General features: G+C 51.8%; 1 protein-coding gene and 1 long non-coding RNA gene across 5 annotated transcripts in view; one reads left to right on the forward strand and one right to left on the reverse strand.

Moving 5' to 3' along the window:
• HNF1B (HNF1 homeobox B) overlaps positions 1 to 20,548 on the reverse strand; it is a 63,989-nt gene extending 43,441 nt beyond the window's left edge. Inside the window, exons 1-4 of one of the 4 annotated variants that reach the window (XM_018064202.1) lie at positions 19,945 to 20,396; positions 15,092 to 15,291; positions 10,161 to 10,425; positions 7,883 to 8,118 (exon numbers count right to left, since the gene is read on the reverse strand). In XM_018064202.1, the coding sequence (XP_017919691.1) occupies positions 7,883 to 8,118; positions 10,161 to 10,425; positions 15,092 to 15,291; positions 19,945 to 20,288 (1,045 nt within the window). In that variant the 5' untranslated portion in view covers positions 20,289 to 20,396. Of the gene's footprint in view, positions 1 to 7,882; positions 8,119 to 10,160; positions 10,426 to 15,091; positions 15,292 to 19,944 lie in introns of all 4 variants that reach the window. The other 3 variants (XM_018064200.1, XM_018064199.1, XM_018064201.1) reach the window with 3 other exon arrangements.
• LOC108638244 lies at positions 20,562 to 21,768 on the forward strand. Its single transcript, XR_001919668.1, has 2 exons — positions 20,562 to 21,013; positions 21,396 to 21,768. It is a non-coding gene; the product is annotated as an uncharacterized LOC108638244 (long non-coding RNA).

A 22,091-nucleotide genomic window follows, 5' to 3' on the forward strand; every position in this document is an offset into this window, starting at 1 on the left:
TGTTTTTGTGTGGACTATGAGCTCCGAATGGTTTTTATATCCTTAAGTGGGTTTTAAAAAGAAAAAAAGGAGTATTCTGTGATACACAAAAATCATAGGATTTTAACATGTTAATCCCCACCACAGCCATGTGCATTTGTTCACACCTGGTCCCTGGTTGCTTTTGCTCTCCAAAGGCTGAGCTGAGCCGCTCTGACCGAGACAGTATGGCCTGGAAAGCCTAAAACAGTCACCATCTGGCTCTTTACAGAAAGTTTGCCAAGCTCAACACTAGAGTTGCTTTTTGAGGGGCTGCGCCGGGTCTTTGCTGCTACAGGTGGGGCTTCTCTGGCTGCAGCGAGTGGGGCTCCTCTCTAGCTGTGCTACGTGGGCTTCTGGTCGCGGTGGCTTCTCTAGTTGTGGTATGCGGGTTCTAGGTACACGGGCTCTAGGTACGCGGGCTCTAGGTACGCGGGCTTCAGTAGTTGCAGTATGTGGGCTCAGTAGTTGGGGTGCACGGGCTTAGTTGCTCCGAAGCATGTGGGATCCCTGTATTGATCCACCAGGGATCGAAGCTGTGTGCCCTGTATTGACAGGCAGACTCTTAACCACTGGACCACCAGGGAAGTTCTGTAGCAGAGTTCTTATGAACAGCTAGGATGATAACCAGGATTGAATGTGTTTGACTTTATTTTGCGGCTAGATTTTAAATATACATACATACATTATGGTGTATACGTATATATTCTTATATATACTTTTTTCCCCTCCCCATTCCTGTTTGATATTGTGGTTTCCTATCAAGCTGCTGCTGCTGCTGCTAAGTCGCTTCAGTCGTGTCCGACTCTGTGCGACCCCGTGGACTGCAGCCCACCAGGCTCCTCCGTCCATGGGATTTTCCAGGCAAGCAGTTAGATTCAAACCTTGCACAGCTCCCTGCCTCTCTCTTTCTGCACCCTTGGTGGTTAATTCTCTCCCAGGTCTTGTCAGTTTCCATCAAACCTTTAACAAACAGACTCCAAGGACACTTCTCCCATAACCTGCAGGTGGGGGCAATGTGCTTGCAGGCAGCTTCCTTCCACCTTAGGACCCCACGGGAGGCAGCAAGGAGTCCTTGAATTCCTAAGGGTCCTTCAGGGGGATTAGGCAGGCAGGTAGGGCTGCTTCAGAGATAGGACTCCAGTGTCTGCTCGGCCCCTTTGTGACGAGGCTGGAGCCCCACTGGCCTGGGCAGCCGGGCTTCTTTGTATGCAGACCAGGGCTGGCCCGCTATCAGGGGGAGGCTGCCAGCAGAATGCTCTGAAGGCTGGGCCTCTTAATCTCATTAATATCCTGATTGTCTTCCCCAATCTAGTGGCAGCCGATGGGGTGGTACCCGCAAGATAAAATGACCTTTGAATTCAACAGATAAAATGGCAGTCAGATAAAGTCCCTACAAGGAGAACACTGGAGCCCTGCCACCCCGGAACTCCACATCTCTATAAACATGTTTTCTAAAATAGCAGACGACTCAAGGCAGGGTTTACTTCTCTTCTGAACGAAAAGAAGCTTCTACTGAGGGACAATGGGGCTTCTTTACCATGGGGAGGTTTGCTGCTGCGGAGATGAATATTTTTACAACTGCCCTCATAAACCCCCTCCGCTTGTCTGCTGCCCAGGGAGTGGGCGGGACTCCAGAGGTGAGCCGAGGTGCTTGCACTGTCTCCAAAGCCCCATTAAGTTGTTAAGGCATTTAGTGCCCCAGACAGTGCCGACTGCAAGGGCAGTTCAAATCCCCACCCAGATGGGGATGGGGTGGTAGAAGAGGGGGCTTTGATTTCTCCCCTGGGCAAGGCACAGAATCCACCTTGGTCAGGGGCAACCGTTGCAGGGATGGGGGTGGGATAAGGCGGGGAAGCCGCAAAATAGCCAGACTGGGAGACCCCACCCTTAAAGCCCCTTTGTCATTCAAAGAGGAATAGTAAGAATGTGGGAGAAGAAGGAACTGTGGGAGGATCCCGTGTGTGTTGATTTCCATGCTTGAAAGTGCTTAGCATTTGCGTAAGGCAAAGAGAAAGTCGGGGGTATCCGTTCAAAACCAGTCTCTGACGCTTATGAACTCTATGCGCATGCAAGCTCAGTCACTCAGTCGTGTTCCACTCTTTGCGATCCCATGGACTTTAGTCCGTCAGGCTCCTCTGTCCACGGGATTCTCCAGGCAAGAATACTGGAGTGGGTTACCATTTCATCTTTCAGGAGATTTTTCCCCATCCAGGGATTGAACCTGCGTCTCCTACGTCTCCTGAACTGCAGGCAGATTCTTTATCACTGAGCCACTGGGGAAGTTAGACAAAATACTTGCATTCTAAACACCTCACCTTCTTTGATTATAAAATAGGGTAAGGATATAGACAGTGTCTATCCTATGAAGTTGTGAGGATTAAATAAGATGATGTAAATATCAGCCCAGGGGCTGGTATCCAGGAAGGGCTCAATCAGCATTAGCTGATTATTCAAAGTTTACTCACAACCCTGCCACTGGGCACTTTTGAGACTTCCTTGGATTCTGTAGATTCCACTGTCAGGGAAAGTCAGAGTGACCACATGGATGTCCTGACCCAGGATCTGGTTAGTCTAAGACCCAGGGTTAGATTTCTGCAGGCAAGTTAGAAGGAGATGTAACAGGGGATGAGGGGAAGGCAAGAGGCAGGATTCTCTGGTTCTCCAGCTCTGATCTGACCATGGTGGGGCGGGGAGCGGGACAAGGACAGCCCCTGGGCTAGGAGAGGGAGGAATAGCATTTGCAGGGAGGGAGGAGCAAGGAGACACAGAAATACATGTCTTTATAATAGTAGTGGCCCATTGGCTTAGTTGCCCCACGGCATGTGGGATCTTCCCAGATCAGGGATTGAACCCGTGTCTCCTACGTTGGCAGGTGGCTTCTTTACCACTGAGCCACCAGGGAACTATTGAGCCTGTGCTCTGAAGCCTGGGAGTCGCAACTGCTCAAGCCTGTGCCTCCAGAGATGCCCTTGCACCACAACTAGAGAGTAGCTCCTGCTTGCCTTAATCAGAGAAAACCCACACGGCAACAAAGACCCAGCACAGCCAAAAATAAAGACGCAAAATGATAATGAAACAACAACACAAAAGAAAGACACATCTCCTCTTGGGTAAAGAGGCTTTGGGGCTCAGGGGATCTATCCTGTGAGGCTTCTTCTCGCCTCTGGGACTCCCTTTATTTCCAGGAGAATGAGCCTCTACCTCCTTGAAAGGTGATACAGGAGGTCAGGTGTTGGGTGAGTGAAGGCTGATGGAGACCTCTGCCCCTCCCTTGCTCTTGCAAGGAGGCCAGGAGACCTTGCTGGAGGCAGCTGGGTAAGTTCGCCACAGTCAGCAGCAGAGGGGACAGTATGCAAGGCCACCAGAGATGATGTAGCCGATCCCAGGGCTTGAGCCAAGGCTGGCCCAGCTTCCATCCCACGCCAACTTCCTCCTCCTCCTCGGGCGGATCAATACAGGCACCAGTCTCCAACCAGTCCGCTTCCTCGCCACAGCCCTGCTCTCTGACCTTTGGGGGGCCTTTCCCTTGATTCTGCTCCAGAATGGAGGTCGGGGCCATCACTCCGGGCCTGCTCAATGGCCTCAGAATGGGCTGTCACAGGGCCTATAACCGGGGACAGCTCCTGCTGGCGAGGGCTGGGATGGGGGGCTGCAGATAAAGGCCTTCCCGGCTGAAGATAAATGGCTGCTGGCAGCCGGCTACAGTAACTCCAGGCCCCCAAGCAGAGCAAACAAAGGGTGCCCCTGTGACGCTCCCTGGAAAGATGAAGGCCCATCAGCGGCAGCCAGGCTTGCTCAAAGCCCCAACTTAATTGTCAATTAAGCATGCATGAGGGAGACAAAGCCATGACAACGCTGGGCTGCATGCTGGCGTGTGATTGTAAAGCCGGGAGGGGCGACGCTGAAAACAGCTGATTCTGCTGACCATGTGCTTGCAGGGCACCTTGTAACCAATCGGCCGCTGACAGAGGCAAAGGGCTCCTCCTGCCACCCCTATTGTGCCGGACATTCCAGGGCCAGGGTCACACTGTGGTCACCGTGGGCAAGTGGGGCCACAGCGCTGTCAGCGTGGCCCTGAGGGCGGGGGCTCAGGTACAGAAGAGATGCTCTCCTCCCCAGGGAGAAGGGTCAAGGGAAGATGCGTCTCGAGGCGCCTCCTGTCCTCCTGGCTCGGGGATTGGGGTTTGGAGGGGAAAGAGGGGGGAAGGTGGGGGCTTGGGGATGGGGACTTTGTCTCCCCAGCTCAGCCCTAGAAGTTGGGAGTCTGGAGTCTGGATGTTCGCTTCTCCTTGGCCACTGTAGAGCTCTTTTCTGCATCCAGGTATGTTTGGGGCTTGGTTAGAGACCATACCTTGGTTGCAGGGACCATGACGGGAAGTAAGTATATCCTGAGAAGTGCAGACCAAACCTTCCCTGAGCGCTGGGCTTCAGCCTGACATCTGGGTGGCCCCAGGCACACTTCCCACGAGACGGTCACAGCCCATGTGCTGCCCACCCTGGGAGCTGATGACGGGGACACCTCCTGGGGTGTAGCATCCTGCACCCCAGCCTCAGGGCCAGAACATGTCACTGTCTCTTATCAATAAGGCCCCAATGTGCGAAACGGAAAAGGAAATAGATTCCTGCTGCCTGTCACAAAAGAGGCTTGCTCCTTGGCAGAAAAGCTATGACCAACCTAGATAGCATATTAAAAACCAGAGACATTATTTTGCTGACAAAGGTCCTATACTCAAAGCTATGGTTTTTCCAGTAGTCATGTAAGGGTGTGAGAGCTGGACTACAAAGAAAGCTGAACATCAATTCTAAAGAAGAATTGCTGCTTTTGAACTGTGGTGTTCGAGAAGACTCTTGAGAGTCCTCGGACTGCAAAGAGATCCAATCAGTCCATCCTAAAGGAAATCAGTCCTGAATATTCATTGGAAGGACTGATGCTGAAGCTGAAACTCCAATACCTTGGCCACCTGATGCGAAGAATTGACTCATTGGAAAAGACCCTGATGCTGGGAAAGACTGAAGGCAGGAGGAGAAGGGGATGACAGAGGATGACATGATTGGAAGGCATCACTGACTTGATGGACATAAGTTTGAGCAAGCTCTGTGAGTTGGTGATGGACAGGGAAGCCTGGTGTGCTACAGTCCATGGGGTCACAGAGTTGGACACGACTGAGCAGCTGAACTGAACTGAACTGACTCTTGCCATGACCACTTGTTTAGCTTTCTGTGATAACGACAAAGTGAAAGTGAAGTCACTCAGTCGTGTCCGGCTCTTTGCCACCCCATAGACTGTAGCCTACCAGGCTCCTCTGTCCATGAGATTTTTCCGGGCAATAGTGCTGGAGTGGATTGCCATTTCCTTCTCCAGGGGATCTTCCCAACCCAGGGCTTGAACCCTGGTCTCCCGCATTGTAGACAGACGCTTTACCGTCTGAGCCACCAGGGAAGTCCGGTAATGATAACGGTGACAGTCATTATGGTTTGGGCTTTCCTGGTGGTTCAGTGATAAAGAATCCTCCTGCCAATGCAGGAGATGTGGGTTCGATCCCTGGGTTGGGAAGATGCCCTGGAGAAGGCAATGGCACCCCACTCCAGTATTCTTGCCTGGGAAATCCCATGAACAGAGGAGCCTGGTGGGCTACAGTCCATGGGGTCTCAAAAGAGTCAGACACAACAGCAACTAAGCAGCACCAAACAACGGTTATGGTTTACTGGGAAAGACGGTGCTCACAGTCTCTCACGGAATTCTCACGTGGACCCCTGGTGGTAGGCACCCTATCTCCATTTCACAGACAGGAAACCCGGACTCAGAGAAGTTCTATGAACTGGCCACGCTGCAGGTTATGAGGGTTAGAACCAGGATTCAAAACTAAGTCCAGAGAATCAGTCCCTAGTGGGTGTGGACCATCTTGATGAACTGAGTTAAAATTCAGGGAGAGAGAAAGGTAGGCACTAAAAATATACAGTGGCCCATAATTATCGTTCCATAAATAGCTCCTCCCTACAAAGGGGCACAAAACTCTCAAAGATAAACTTGATCCCCGGCAGTTCTCCACGCCAGCCTCCCAACTAGCCTGGAAGCCCCCAGGGACAGGGACGCACACGTGTCTTACTCATCACTAGCTTGGTGCCCGCACTCAGCGTGTGTCTGTGCTGTAGGAAGGTACAGGGTGGGATTCTATAGCCCTGGGTTCTTGACCTTGTTCCACTACCATCACTTTGGGGAACTCTGCAAAGTTACTACCTTTTTCTGGGCCTCAATTTCCTTCTTCCAAGTACCTCCCAGTTCTAACATTCCCTGATACATAACACGGTCTCAACTTCCAAGGACTCCGGAGAATCCACTTCCAGTGGGATGTGCCTTCTGAGACCGATCGATCGGCGGTGTCTTGGGGTGTTTCCCGGCCCCCTGCCCGGGCCCTGGTACCTGCTCTGGCCCCTCCAGCCCCGCCCCTCTGGGTCTCCTGTCACTATACAGAATGCCTAAGCCGACGACCCCGTGGTGACCTCACCACAACCCCAGCTTGTCAGCAAGCCACTGGGCCTTTGTTTGGCTTGCAGGCTCCCTGACTTTGGTGTGGAGATCACAGGTCCCAGCACAATGGCCATTGTCTTCTCAATAACGCCCCTTGCCCCAGCCACGCCCCCCGCAGCTCTCAGCTCCAGCTCTGTGGATTACCACCGAAGAGGGGCTGCGTTACTTTGCTGTTGGGCCAGTGTTCATCTGCAGGCTTCGCTGCCTCTCAGGAGTGACCCCAACTTTCTTCCTATGTGGCTGAACCCTTCCCTTCAGTGGCAACAGCACCCAGAAAAGCGCCCCTCCCTGGCCCAGGCTTCACGCTGGACAGAGACCCCCGAGGAGGTCATGCCTGCAGTGTTGAGGGGTGGGGGTGCAGTGTGGAATGGATGCTTGTAGATGGTCCAGGTGGGGACTCTGAGCCAGTGCCCCTGGCATTCAGGTCAGCTCCCGGGTCTCAGGCCTCTCCCAGAAGGGCAACCAGCCAGCAAGGGCACAGAGCAGTTTAGAACCATCCCCGGAGTTGGAAGTGGCGCTCGGCTCCTTCTGCAAACCCCTCTCCGAGCAGGCAGTACACTGTACCACACTCTGTCTACACCAACCTCAGCAAACTCATCACACTAAGAAGAAGCCAGCTTTCTCGGAAGGACCCACGCGGCCCTCAGCACATGGGGGTGCTCTCCCACCAGGAAGGAAGGTGTGGGATTCTGTCCCGACAAGCCCACGCCCCAGAACAGGGGCATCCTCACCCAGGCCGGGGGAGGCCTGGCACACACAGCACACAGTAGGTACTCAGCCGATTTTGACCAACTCATCACTGCCAAAGTTTCATGTGACCAACCCTACCCTAACTCTGGCAGTGCACAGACATCCCCAAGCAGAGGGGTCCTTGCCCAGAGGCCTCTGGACTCCTCCTGCAGCAGCTGGAGAGCCCTGGGGATGCACTTGAACGGGAAACCCCTCTGCCGGCGGTGCGGACCCAGGACACCGACAAGACAGGCTGCTCCATCTCATCCGGTGGTGGCCCTGATCTGCTGAGTCAGCAGCCACACACACACACACACACACACACACACACACACACACACACACACACACACACACACACACACACACACAAAAGAAAAGAGCCTGGAGAAGAATGGGGAGCAGGGCTCCCTGGAGGCTGAGCAAAGATGCAGAGGAAACCTGACCACGGCTGCATGCAGCTCTCATGAGAACATTTCAGCAGCAGAAGGAAGTCAGCCCTAGGACCGTCCCAAAGCATGTCCTCTTCTGAGACATCATGGGACCCCTGGGGGAGAAGCCGGAAGGTCGGGTTGCCGAGCGGTGGGGCTGGGCCCTGCTTACCTGGCAGCTTGTTTGGAGGGGAGGTGCTGGTTTGGTGGTGGGGGGAGCCGTGGGAGAGCAGGGTGTTCAGGCCGTGCGTCTGGCTGGAGCTGTAGGCGTCCATGGCCAGCTTCTGGCGGAACGCCTCCTCCTTCCTGCGGTTTGCGAACCAGTTGTAGACGCGGACCTCAGTGACCAGGTTGGAGCCCAGGCCGTGGGCTTTGGAGGGGGAGACGCCTCGCTGCAAACATTCTGCCCTGAGAACAGGAGAGAGGGGAGACGGTAAGGGAGGGTGGTCAGGGTGGGGGGAGGCCCCCTGGCAATTGGCCCCAGGTGCATGACAGCGGCGGCGGTGGGGGGGGGGCTTCCCTGGTGGGTCAGTGGTTAAAGAATCCGCCTATCAGGTAGGAGACTCAGGTTCGATCTCTGGGTCAGGAAGATCCCCGGAAGAAGGGAATGACAAGTCACTCTAGTATTCTTGCCTGGGAAATCCCACGGACAGAGGAGCCTAGGGAGGTACACACAGTCCGTGGGGTCACAAAGAGCTGGACACGAGTGAGTGAGTGAGCTCACATGCATACTCTCATGGAGGGGGGTGGGTGCTGGCACGCAGTGTGAAGCGGCCAAGGATAGAGTATGGGAGGCCTGAGGAATGGCCAGCCTGGGTAGTTATCTGATGAGATGGCTGGATGGCTGGAGCAGGGTAGAACCCAGGTTCTGAGCAGGCTCACTGCCCCAGAAGTCTGGGGCTTAGCCTTTGGTGTGGCTTCTGAACAAGAGAGGAAGGTGAGGGGCAGACATCTCAGGAGGAAGGTCCAGGTGAGCCTCCTGACACCATATGTGACTATTTTTCCTGTCCTACAAAAGACCATTTCCTTTGCTGGCCTAGTCTGAGCCCCTCCATAGCCCTCTGAAATGACTTCTGGTCTTCCAGAGTTTGGACACCCCGCAAGGGTGCCATGTAGCCAGATTCCACACAATAGGAATCCCTTCCAAAAGGCAGGCTGGGTGAGGTATGAATGAGGACACAGCAGAGACAGCTGGTCTCCAGTCATCATCGCTGAGGAAACCCCAGGGCCAGGCGTGAGGGAGATTCTTAGACACCACTGGATACTGGGGGTCTTCCCTCTAGTCAGGGGGGGCCAGAGCACAGCTGAGGACTCTGTGACACATCTGGGAAGATGGTTTCACCTCCCCAGGCACCTGCCAGACTTCCCCAGCTGGTCCAGCCAGAGACAGAGAGAACCCATAGGTCTTAGCCAAAGCAAAGAGCAGAGTTTTTAAAAAGTGAAGGTTGGAATCAGAGAAGATGGGGCAGGAGTGAAGCTAAAGGATATCTAGAGGATTTTCTAATAGTTTTCTTTAAAATGTGACAGCCTGGGTGGGAGGGGAGTTTGGGGGAGAATGGATACACGTATGTATGTGTGGCTGAGTCCCTTCACTGTTCACCTGAAACCATCATAATGTTGTTTGTTAATCGGCTATACCCCAATACAAAATAAAAGCTTAAAAAAAATGCCATGTCATTAAAAACAAATGAACTCTACAAAACCATCTCTAATCAGTGTGGGCAGAGTGGAGGAAATTCTGACCAATTCTTGCTCTCTTGCTAAGTTTCCCTTTGAACCAACATTTGGTCTAGTCCAAAGACAGTCTGTGGCTAAGGAATAGCTTTCCCTTGGTCTGTACGGGGATCAAATGCATGACTCTCCTTCATTGGCATATTTTGGACCGTCATTCTCCATCATTCCCTGGGATAACAGCTCATAGGGCTATGCCACAGAAAGACATCCCCTGGTTAACAATCAGTTCAGTAAAGTGAAGTGCATTTCTTGACTGCAGGACTTCTCAGAGCCTTTAATATAGGAATGCACACTGTGACTCGCTAAGAGAAAGTATACAGATGATGGTTCTCAGACTGATTAATGACTTGAAATGAGGGTTCTGCGGGACACACTTTAGGAAAGCCCGATTTAGCCACATTTAGCTGCTAAGTGGGCTTCCCTGGTGGCTCAGACGGTAACGAATCTGCCTGCAATGTGGGAGACCTGGGTTCAGTCCCTGGGTGGGGAAGATCCCCTGGAGGAGGGCATAGCAACCCACTCCAATATTCTTGCCTGGAGAATCCCCATGGACAGAGGAGCCTGGCGGGCTACAGTCCATGGGGTGGCAAAGAGTTGGATACGCCTGAGCGACTCAGCACAGCACCACTAGCGTCTCAACATTCCAGGACCGAGGGGATGGAGCTCAGGTCCCTGTGCTCGCCTGCCTGCTCTGGGGGAGCTTCCGGTGGCGTTACCTGTTGCACTCCTCCACTAAGGCCTCCCTCTCTTCCTTGCTGGGGTTCTTTTGCCGGTCGTAGGCCTGGTACAAGATTTGCTGGGACGCGGGCCCCCATTTGAACCGGTTGCGACGCATCTTCTTGTTGGTGGGCTCAGAGCAGGCGTCATCGGACTGCCCAGGCCCCTGGCTCTGTTGACTGAACTCTGGAAAGAGAAACAGCAGCTGATCCTGACTGCTTTTGTCTGTCAAATTTCCAGAACTCTGGACTGTTTGGTTGAATTCTGAAAAGAGAAAGGAGTAGATTTGATAGGGTCTGTAGCCTTCACTCAGCAGATCAGACAGACAGACAGACAGACAGATCAATGGACAAAAATACCTTTATGTCTCTCCCCTGAGCTTTTGGGTCTGCTGTTAACTATAGGTGGGAATACAGAGGTGGGGGCAGGCTCACCCCAGGCCCCTCACTGCCCATTTCTGTTGGCTCCACCAAAACCAACCCCTTTCCTTTCTTTGGAGGAGCTCAAACGTGGCTGGCCATTGTTCTCAGGAAAATTTATTATTATTATTATTTCATTGGCTCACTGGCTCTCAGACATGAAGCAACACTCTGAATCCTGAAGTCTTGTGTTTTGATGTCAAGGAGATGAGTTCCACCAAGTCTCAGGTCTAGAGGGAAAAATGTTAAAAGGTACAGTTTGCACTTAGACAAAATGTTCAGAGGCTGAAAATAGCTCTCTCCACTCATAGATCCTAGGGATCCACATTATGTTATGCTCTTTGAAAAACCCCAAACCGCAAACCTTTTGACTATTGCTTTGAAATAAATATAACTGAACCTTTGTATTGGAAAAATAAGCAGCAGCTCTTTAGAGCTCATCATCTCAAAGACAAAGGGGTGTGTGTGTGTGTGTGTGTGTGTGTGTGTGTACAGGGTTCCATTTATGAGGGGAACAGCCCAAGAGGGAAAGGTCTTACACACCTGCCCACACATTTGAAAGATGGGAAGTGCAAGAGATGGCAAACACAGGACTTTCTTAAGAATGGTGTTTTAAGAATTGGAGACAAGTAATTAAATAGAGATGGTATGGAGCCCCCTGACAGTCCAGTTCCCAGGACCCAGGCATATCATGACCCTCAATATATTTTGATTGAATGAATGAAAGATTACAAATCACTCAGTGGTGGTCCCCTAGCCTCTGTGGCTGCAATGAGATTTGATATTCACTCATGGAAGAGGCAGCCTCCTTGTTTTCTTCCTTACATCTGCATGAAGCAGAGCCCATCATGTTATCAACTCTGTTTTACAGATGAACAAGCAGAGAGGCCAAGCACCCTGCTGAGCAAGGACCCATAACAGATTCATTTCCTAACTCCTGGTCCCCATGTTCTGGACCTTGATGTTTTTCTTTCTCGGTTCCTGGAGTCATCCCTGCACGTCTCAGAAAACTCTCAAGGTCCAAAGTCAGGCCACAGCTTGAATCCTCTGCATAACACCCTACCGTGTGGCCTTCCACCTACCTACTTCTAGCAATAGGGAACTTGCCAAGATCTAAAGATCCGTTTCCATTTTGGCCCATCAAGTAGTGATGGGTCCCTAGAAAGCCTAGACCCTCGATACAAGTAGTGCTGGCCTTTGTTTAACTAGTTGTTGATCAGCTGAGTTAACGAGCTGTGTCCTTGCTAGACAGACAGAGCATGCCACTGGAACCTTTGATTGGAGCCCCATCCACTTTGGAAGATTCTCAGGCCGCTTTGGGCTCTTTTTTCACTGGTTCCCAATAATTCCTTTAGATACCTGAGAGTATCTCTGCCATATCTACTAGCAGGAAGTCACCGACTCCATGGGATAATGAGGGTCCCAGGCAAGTTATGCAGTTCCTGGTCCCTTAGCTTCTCTCCCTGTGGAATGGGCCTGGTGAGGACTTAAGGGCCCTAAAGAGTATTTTAGAACATACGCCCCTGGTCAGGATGATGGTGATGACAATGACAATCATCTAAATTCCCAGGGAAGTTCTACTTTTCAAAGCGCTTTTACAATTCCTGTATTATTTGGTCTTCACGGCAGCCATCTAAGTGCAGGGAGTTTGGGACAATCAGAGGGAGAGAAGGAAGCCCCCTGCTCAGTGGATGTCTGTCTCAGCGTCTCCTCTCCTCCCTGTGGTCCTGTGGAGTTGTCATGCATAACAGCCCAAGCCACTACAGATAATCGCAAGGACCCAGGATCAATACAAGGTTCCTCATTTGATATGAAGAGATAACCTGTCATCACAGTGAACATGTAATGAACCATTTCTACAGTGAGGTTATTATACAAAGTCCTCCAAATGTATCCCTTCAACTAACTCTCACACCTCTCTTAGGAAGAATCGTTATCTCCATTTTACAGATGAAGAAATTTGAGGTTCAGACCGATTAGAGGCAGGGGCAGGAGCCAGGATGTGAACCTAGCCTATAGACACTGAACTCACAACCCTTGATGGTGATGCCCCATATACATCACCTCTCACTAAAAACAAACCCAAAGCACACACCCAGAAAACCTTCCAACTGGCCTTGGATGGAGGTAACAGAACCTACTCCTGAAGTTCTGCCTGTGGTGGGTGTGAGACACACTCGCAGCTGCCCACAGAGTACGGGCTGCCTCTGGCTGCTGGCTGCCCTTTTTGAAGGACCAAGCTCCCACACATTCTCCACCCACCACCAACTCTCCCCTACTTCTTTCCAGATTAATGGCAGGAGGGCAGGGGGTGGTGCATAGAAAATGTTTGTTGCCCATAAAAATTAAATTGGAGAAGATGGCATCAGTAATCTCTTTATAGGCTCAAGAGCCAGTCTGGACAAGGAGATTCTATCTGTGAAGATAGGCTCATGAATATTACCGTTTATTACTTTTAGCTTCTTATTAATATTTGTTATCATGTCTTTTTTATTCTCCCGATTCTCTCTTACTACTTGCCACTTGTTACTTGTCCACTTGTCTCCTTCTTTTATTCATCTCTCTTCCGATTTTTTATCCAGTGCTAGTATATCTTGTATTTAACCTTCAAGAATTGGTTCAAATGACACCTCCTCCAGGAAGCCCTCCATGATGTCTCTAGGCAATTTAGCAACTCCTCTGGCTGTCCCTTGTGTACACTTTTATAACAGCTCTTAGAAAGCTGTCATTATTTATTCAAACATCTCATCTTCCTCACAAGGTTGTAAGTCCCTGGAGAAAAGAACCTGTGTATCTCACAGCCCAGCAAGTACTTGGCACCTCATAGATGCCCATACAATATTTACAGAATGAAAGGATGCTTCTTAAGCTTTCTGTTTCATGGGACTTTAAAACAATAATAACAATAATTGAAAAATCCTTTGCAGAGATGGTCATACATTTTTGCAAAATGTCATTCTCAAGCATCTTGAGAACCTTTCTGGGACTTCTATCTTTTAGAAGTTTTTGGTTGATCTTTCCTGCCTCCATCTTTCTGAGGGAAATCTCAGAGAACACAGAGAGGCAACTCAAATGGGAGGTGATGCCTGAGGCTTGGATTGGAGTCAAAGCGCATCCCAAGGGTTCCCTGGCCTTTGGAGACTACAGCTCCTGAAAATTTTTCTTGGGCTTTACAGGAATTACAGAGAGTTGCTTCATGTCAGACACACAAATTCTTAAAGATATAGTCACCATGGATGGTGGATCACCCCAGAGTGTAAAAGGGGCCTCTTCCTCTCAGTAGCAAAGAGGTCTCACTGTGCTTCTTATAACCCACTTATCTAACCACCAGGGAAGCTCCAACTTATCCAATGCTACAAGCAAAAGGGCAAATCACTGCAATATAAGCTGAACCCTTAGCCCTTTCCTTGCATTTTGAAGGCCTTTCTAGCCCATGGACATTGAGACAATAAATACTGAAACCATCACTTCAGGGCAGTGTGTGACAGAAAACAAGAGTGATTTTTAGAAGTAGTCCTCTAGTAAGATGGGAAACACTCAACCCAGAAAGTGGTGGAAACTCATATCTTAACAAAGACAGAGAAGCCCACAGCCCAGGGGAGAGTATGTGGGAAGAGCAAAAACTTACATAAAATTTTCCTAGAAAAAGGGCTGGATTGAAATAATCCAAATATAATGTAAAAGTACAATTTTCCTAAAATAAAAACACTAGGTCACTGATACTTTTATCATTCAAATGCAGTTCAAACTTCCTTAGCCTTCCAAACAAAAGTCTCTCAGGGTTATTGTGTGGAAGATATCTTGGGACAGAAAGGAAATTTTGGAAAGACAATGGGAAGGATAAGAATTCATCACTCAGAGTTGCAGATGCAGATGGTTTTACTGAGTCCTGCCTTAGCCAGAAGCAGATTCTTCCTCTGACAGCCTCATCAACTGGGGTCTCAAAGCTCTACCAATTTTGGTAAATGTGAGTAAGCTTCTTAAGTTGCTTCAGAACTCAGCTGTACACCCCGCCCCCCATCCTCCCAAACAACAGGACCAAGTTCCTAACATATCTATCTGTACGAATGCCTTCTATTTTTTATACTCTTCAAGAGAGAAGGAGAATAACAATAGTAGTGATTGATATTATTGATTGCTACTAAATGTCTTCCTTGGGAAGTCTGATCCAGTGAGAAGATGCTTGGCTTACTTCAGGTTCAATATTCTGCTGTTACCTACTTGGTTTCAGAGAGAAAGATGCTGGAAGCAGGGACCAAAATATTCAAGGTGTGCTACACACACGGATGGGCTTGTCAAATCAACTGGCTGGGGACTAGGGCATCTTGGGAGAAGAAAACGACATAAGCCAACCCATTGCAGGGCAGTCAAATCCACCTGACAGCTTCCTTATATTTGCCAAGTGCCACGCAGACCTTGCTGATGAGAAGGAAACTGAGGCATCCCACAGGGGTCAGAGTTAGGGCAAAGGTCAGTCTTGGCTGAGGCAGAGGCAGGTTGAAAGCACTTACGTCGGAGGATCTCCCGCTGCTTTCGGACGTACCAGGTGTACAGGGCGGCGCGCTTCTGGGTCTTCATGGGGGTGCCTTTGTTGAGATGCTGGGAGAGGTGTGATTGGTTCAGGCCAGTGACATCCACCACTTCCCTTTGAGGGATATTATGCTGTTGCATGTAGCCCTTGATCATTTTGGCAGCTCTCCACGGGTCCTCGCTGGGCAGATTAAGCAGAGGGTTAGGATGCTGGTGGAAGAGGTTGGGGACAAATATCCTCTTTCTAGAGGTTTTACTTAAACTCTGTGCAAAACTCTGACCTTCCCCTATTTCTCCTCCTGCCCAAGTGACATCCTGGGGAGAGAGGCGAGGCCCAAATAGAGCCTGGACTAAAGAGGGGATAAAAGCTCCCATATAGTGTACTCCATTTCTTTCAACTGAGATCGGGAGGATAAAGAGGAAGAGGATTTCCTTGCTTCGGTAATAGGAAAGCAAGCCCAGCACTCTCCCTCTCTGGAAGCAGAAAGAAAAGTTCCTGGGTGTTTCTTTTTGTTTTACGTTTTTGTTTGTTTTTGTTTCTTTTGCTTTCCTTCACTTTCCTGGAATGTGAGAGATTTGAAAGGAAGAGGCACACCAGAGAGCAGGGGTGTCATTCGCTTGTAACTAGGCTGGCTGATCCCCACAATAGGAGGCAGCATCTCCAGATTCACCTGGACTTCTCCCACACCACCTCCCTTTGGGATGGGCGTCTCCGCTTCTTGCGTATTAAATGGCAGTAAAACGTAAGGGACCACGTCTGGAGAAGCAAGGAGGACATCTTAGCCAAATGTGAAACAGTTTTCAGAGTTTCAGAAAACTTTTAAGAAATGATGTTCCTCCCCTGGGGGTGCTGAGGAATCACTGCACTGACGTGAGGCAAATAAAATTAAATCAAAAAAGTCTTCACAGCCCCGCCTCCCAAATAAGACCACACAGACAGACGGATAATTTCAATTTCTGAATAAGATGTGAGTGATTCCAAATGCCACTTTCTTTCTGTGTATTCTTACTTTATTCCTTACTTATTCTTACTGTGTATCTTTCTTTCATGTATTCTTACATGTCTCCTCGGGTAGGGTAAGAGTGTCTGGAAGTTAATCTTTCTCATAAATTTCCAAGGTTGGGGTAAGAACTTAAACTTTTCATTTAAGTTCATTTCATTCATAAACACAGGGAATAAAAAAAAACTTCTTTAGAACAATGTATTAGTGCCTCTGAATTTATTCCAAATGTTTTCGATTTTGCCAGTATCTCTTCTTGCTTATTGAATAGGTGGCTTAAAAGTGAGCGATCTAATTGAAAACAAAAATTAAGAGAAGAGTGCAAAATATAGAACAAAGATATTCCTGAAGCAACATATCCATATGTATTATTTCTTTAAGGCAGCTACATCATTAACTTAAAAAGCCCCAGCATCCCCTTATGGTATGTTGATGTATATAACAGCCTGATAAAACATGAAAAAAATGAAGGGAATAATTAGGTTCAGAGGTAACAATAAGCAAAATTTCAGAGGGCAAAACAGAGGGCAAAAAAACAGATACAGTTGAAGATGAAATAAGTGATTTATTTCTAGATGATGTCTATGTCAACTAAAATCACATTTGTGTCATGAATTTTTTTAACCTAGTAATTAAACAGATTTTTGTAAGCATTTGAAAAATTGGGATTATTTTAGCAAGTCTTTGATATTAAATTTATGAGAACACAAGTTTTGATAGAGATGTTTTTGATAAATGCAAACTCAAAATTACATATAGCTTAATATCTCAAGTATTTATAAAGGTACTTCCAAGTAATACAATATTTAAGTAAAAACAGGAACAAAAAATGAGGAACTGTGTCCATTTCAAATATGGATAATTCACCTTGAGTAAGAGGAAAGTAATGTAACATTTTGAACATGCCTGTGTAAACATCAGCACTCATTTTAAAAGTTTATTTCTGCTAAATACTTGCACAGTATTTTCAGGGTGAAAAAACACCTTCAACAGATACCAACAACAGCTTCGAAAGTTAGAAAAAGTATTTGGGTTTTTAAAGGTAATGCTGCTTCCACGGATTCTTTAACATTTTTTATTTTGTTTAAATTTTTTACTAGTATTTATTTTTTGTGTTTAAGAAACCTAACCGAAATAGTGTAATGTTCGGAGAGTAAATAATTCCGTGGGAAAAGTGAATTAGCTTAACGACTGGAAAGGTTTAAAACAAAAAACAAAAGGCCAGGGAAACTATATAAACGATAGCAAATCTTTCAGCCCGCATTAAAGACCAGAGCTGGGGATAAGATGGCGTAGTTACACCTTTATAGCTCTGACCACAGAATTCTCATGGATTCACCGGGAAGGGCCCCAAGAGTCGGTTGCGTTTTGAAATTTAAAAATACAGCCAGTGATCTGGGTAAACCCCGGTAAACACACGGATCGGGAGAAGGGCGCCCGGCATTGTCCTCAGGGCGCAGGTGTCAAGCGCCCGACCTCGGCGCCCGCCTGGTCGGCCCAGCACGCTCCTTTCCAAACAATGCCACGAACCGAGAGGCCCTGGACCCCGGCTCCGATCGCCGCGGCTTCTTCTTTAAGAAGCCTCCACCGGGGCTTCTTGGGGAGCAACCAACTTTCCAGCTTTTCACCGCGCGCGCCAGCCTAGAGCCGGGGCCGGAATCGGCAGCGCGCAGCCCCGACCCGCTTTCCTCGTCTCTCTCTTCTTGGAGATGGAAAGAGCGGCCAGCCGCTCCCCAAAGTGACTTGTCCTGTTCTTTTCTTTCCGCCTTAGCGGAGCAGGGTGGACCAAAAAGGGAGTGCGCGCCTCTGGCGTGTAGCAGCCAACTGCGCAGTGACCTGGGGACCGCTAGCGATTTCTTGAAAAATTACTTTAATCAAGTCTGACCACTCCTGAAGGTGGGGGAGGGAAGTTAGCAGCCGCTGGGGAAAGGAGGAGAAACCTTAGGGCCTATCCTGTGTGTTCCCCACCCCCGCCCCCGGTGGGGGTCTTGGGCCCCCTAGCCTGGCTCTCCGCCCCCTGGAGCCCGGAGCTCTGCGCAGCGAAGAGCGCTGAGGTCCGGAGCCCAGGGCCGGGCCTGGCTCTGTGCCCGCCCGGCCTGCAGTGTCGGCGACCTCCGGGGCAGCCCGGGTCAGGCGCGGGGCGAGGGGCGGCCCGGGGGCTCTCCTGGGAGGGCCCGGCAGCCCGATGCGTGTGTGCTGAGAGCCGCGAACAGCCCCGCGCGGCCGCTTTCTGCTTTCCTTCCCTCTCGAAGCCGCGTTTACAACTTCGCCAATGAATAACCCGCCTCTCCGTTCAACCTAATCACGACTTTTTGTGTATCTTTCTGTTGATGATTTATAGAAATAAATTAATAACACCCTAACTCCACGTGCTTCAGTTTATATTACATCTCTGCCACGTCTAACCCGGCGCGGGGCTGGGTGTCGAGGGACGCCCCAGGTTCTTCTTCCAAAACCCCGCTGGAAGGCGGGTGCCTGCGGCCAGGCGGATGGGCCTAGGCCCCGCGGGCCCCGGTGCCGGGCGGCCGGACATCGGCGGTTCCTCCCGGCCCGGGGTCAATCTCCGGGCCGCCCCGGCGCCCCAGCCGCTCTCTTCTGACCCCTCTCACCTTCCTGCACCCCTAGCCCGGGCCGGGGAGAAACCGCCGCCAAGGGGGCAACCGCTAGGCAAGAAAGAACCTCAAACCCTACGAACTAACTGTAGCAACAGACTTTCGGGAAGTTAGAAAAAAAAAAAATCTAGAAATTCCCCTGATTGTTTTGCTAGAGAGTAAGCCGCCGGGTCCCCAGGTAGCAAATTCAAATGCAAGGTCATATCGCATCTCAAACGGCCACTGCGGGCGGGTGACCCGGGTTGCCCCGGTCCCGGGCGCTACTCCGGCCCTGGCCTTGCCTGGGGACTGCGGCGCTGGAGGGTCCGAGGCCAAGCGAGGGTCTCGGTCCTAGAGTAGCCTGGCTGGGAGCGACAGTAACAAGCTGTCAAAGCCCTAGGCCGCTCAGAAAGGCTTAGCAAACCACCCGGGGCCGGGAGACAGACCGCTGGGCAACCGGCCTGCCTGGATTCCCCTGGGATGCCGGGTGTCAGCGGCGAGATCCGGGAACGCCCTCCTCTCTCCCACCAAATCCACGGCGAACTGGAGGCTTGAACGCACTGATCCCTCGCTTGCTAGAGACGCGGTTTCATTGCCCCTTGCGAGTCCACTCCAACCCGACAACGTGCAAGCATTTCCTTTCTCAGATCCAAACGGGCTTTGGGGATCCCGGATAACCTCGGGGGCTTGCGCGGGCGCTGCAGACGAGAGCGCCCATCGGAGAAGGCGACCCCCAGATCCCAGCCCCGGAGCCGCCGGTCCCTCTGCGGAGAGCCGCAGGATGCGGCTCCCCAGGCCGGTTCCGCAGATGCGGCTCCCCAGGCCGGTTCCGCAGATGCGGCTCCCCGGGAGAACTGCTTGTGGCCTAGGGTTCCTGAGGGCCCGGAGCCTTGGCACTGGGGAATCGCCGAGGTTTCACTGCGCCCATTCGCACCTTCGGCCGCGTGGGCAAGGGCTCTGCAAGCTCGGTTCTCCCAGGCCGAACCCAAACACAGCCGGGAGGGCCCCGCCAGTCCCGGGCGCTGGGCTGGGCAGGAATTCACGAAGTTTCGGGGCTCGGGCCGTCCGATTGAGGGGCTGGGAGGGGTCCAGGTGTTGGAAGAGAAGCGGAGCGGCCCCCCCGGGGACTTCTCTGGTGGGAACCAGGCTTGGCAACAGCAGTCGGGAGCCGTGTGGCTCAGCCACGGGGCCCGGGGCTCCGGGTGCTCAGGCGCACCCCTCCGCACCTCGGCCCGCGCCTACCTGAGCATCCGGTCCACCTCCGCCCGCTGCTCCGCCGCCTCCTCGGTGTTGAGCGCTTGCAGCTCTTTGAGGATGGGAGGGGTGTCATAGTCGTCCCCGTCTTCGGAGCCCTCGTCTCCGGACAGGCGGCCCTTGGCGTGGCCGTTCGTCAGAGTATGGAAGACCGGCTTGGTGTCCGGCTCGGCCCCGCTCCCAGGGGACAGGGGCAGCGTCTCCAGCTTCACCCCGAAACTCGGGGACGGCAGCAACTCTTCCAAGGCCTGGATCAACACCTCCTTGGTGACCCCGGAGCTCAGCAGGGCGCTCAGGAGTTCTTGCTGGAGCGACGTGAGCTTGGACACCATTTTCCAAGGACAGAGAAAGAAGGGGGTGAGGGGGCGGGCGGGTGGGTGCGAGAGAGGGTGGAGGGGAGTTTCACAAGCTAACCCCAAGTCCAGGAACCCCCCCACCCTTCAGCCTCCAGACACCTGTTACTCCCCGGGGTCCCGGAGTCTCCTCCGAGAGGAGTCAGAAAACTTCTAACTTGCCATGATCGCCACCATTAGGCCATATAAGATATGCAAATTAGCGGGGAGGGCCCGGCTTTCGGCAAGATGCAAATGGTCGGGGGGGGGGGCGCGAGGGAGGGGAACCGAGAGAGTGAGAGTGAGACAGGAAGACCCGAGAGCCCGAGGCCCGAGCCGGGAGCCGGGACGCTGGGGTCCAGGGTGTTCACGCCGGGGGGCTGAAGAGATTCGTGTACCGCTTCCGTGTATCAGCCAAACTTCAGCTGACCTTTGGACTCGTTAAACAAGTAGCTTGCAGCCTGGTGTGCAAGCCGCCGGGACTTTTCCACCCGCGGCGGGTCCGGCTTTAAGTCCGGAGAGGAGAAACTGTGCTTGAGGGCTCAGGTGAGGGCTGGAGGAAGCTGGGGTGCTCTTGGGAGAACGAGACGGAGGAGCAGGACCCTCACACGCGTCCCGACCAACCTGCAAGCGGTGGGCCCGGAGAGCGGGGCGAGCGGAGGAAGAAACTGACCGCAGGGGAGTGGACGCGGAGACCCGGGGAAAGAGGGGCGTGTTGGGCGGGGGTGAGTGTGGAATGCGGGGCGGGTGGCGGGCCCTGAGTTCTACCTGGGTTACCGCTCTGCCGACCCCATGCCTCCGGGCGCCGGGGCTGGCGGCTTGGATCTGCAGAACTGTCGGCCCCAGAGCGTAGGCCAGCGGGAAGGAGGCCGGGAGGACCCTTGGGAAGAGGAGGCGCCGACTAACTGGGTGCCGCGGCGCCGCACCGGCACCCAGCCTGGCCAAGCCGCGGGCAGCTGGGAGCCCGGGCCCCTGGGCTTTAAAACCCAGAATCTCAAAGCGCGCTTTCGGGGCAAAACTGGGATTGCGGGGCCTCCTTTCTGAAAACTGGCTGGACAGTTGAAGCCGCACGTCTTCTGGGCGCACTGATTTCTGGTTTATTCGCAGCTCCAGGACACAGCAGTTCCCAGGGCCAGAGACTGATCTCCGTGGACGCGAGGTCAAGGCGGCGGTGGCTGGCGACTCCCACGCCTAGTTGGGAAGGGGCCGACCAAGCCAGCGAGGGACAGAAGTGATTGCTCACGCCGGCCCGGTCCAGGAAGGAAGCCGGGAACCTGTCAGCGCTATCGGAGTTTCACCGGCATCTCCCCGAGGTGCTCGGACTCCAGGCTGCCCAGGACCTGCAGAAGATCCAGGGCAGCAGGGGCTTTTTAGGACCCAAGGCTCACAGTCCCATAGTTCCTGGGGCAGAGGACACCTCCTTCCCCTCTCTAAGCCTCAGGTTCATCACCTAAGAAATACTGAAACCTAAAGCCCAGAGGATGCGGCATTGTGTACACTGAATGAGCCCACCTGTGAAACCCTGTATTCCAGGATCAGTGTTCACACTTTTCTGAGACGGCAGGCAGTCGGTTCCTAGTAGTGAAATCTAGCAGCCCCTAGGGAGGTTCAGGATTCTCAGAACCAAGCAAATTCAGCGCTGGGCTTGGAGGGCCTGGGAGCTTAGGGACAAACATTCAGAATGAACAGGGCATTTGCAAAAGAGCTTCTAAGCAAAGTCTCTCTACTTTCCCACCTTTTAAAGACAGTTAGGAGGAGGAGGAGAATTTCAGCAGGAGTAGGAGTGGGATTGGGGAGGGTCAT

Source organism: Capra hircus, chromosome 19 (genome assembly GCF_001704415.2).
Source record: "Capra hircus breed San Clemente chromosome 19, ASM170441v1, whole genome shotgun sequence".
NCBI lineage: Eukaryota > Metazoa > Chordata > Mammalia > Artiodactyla > Bovidae > Capra > Capra hircus.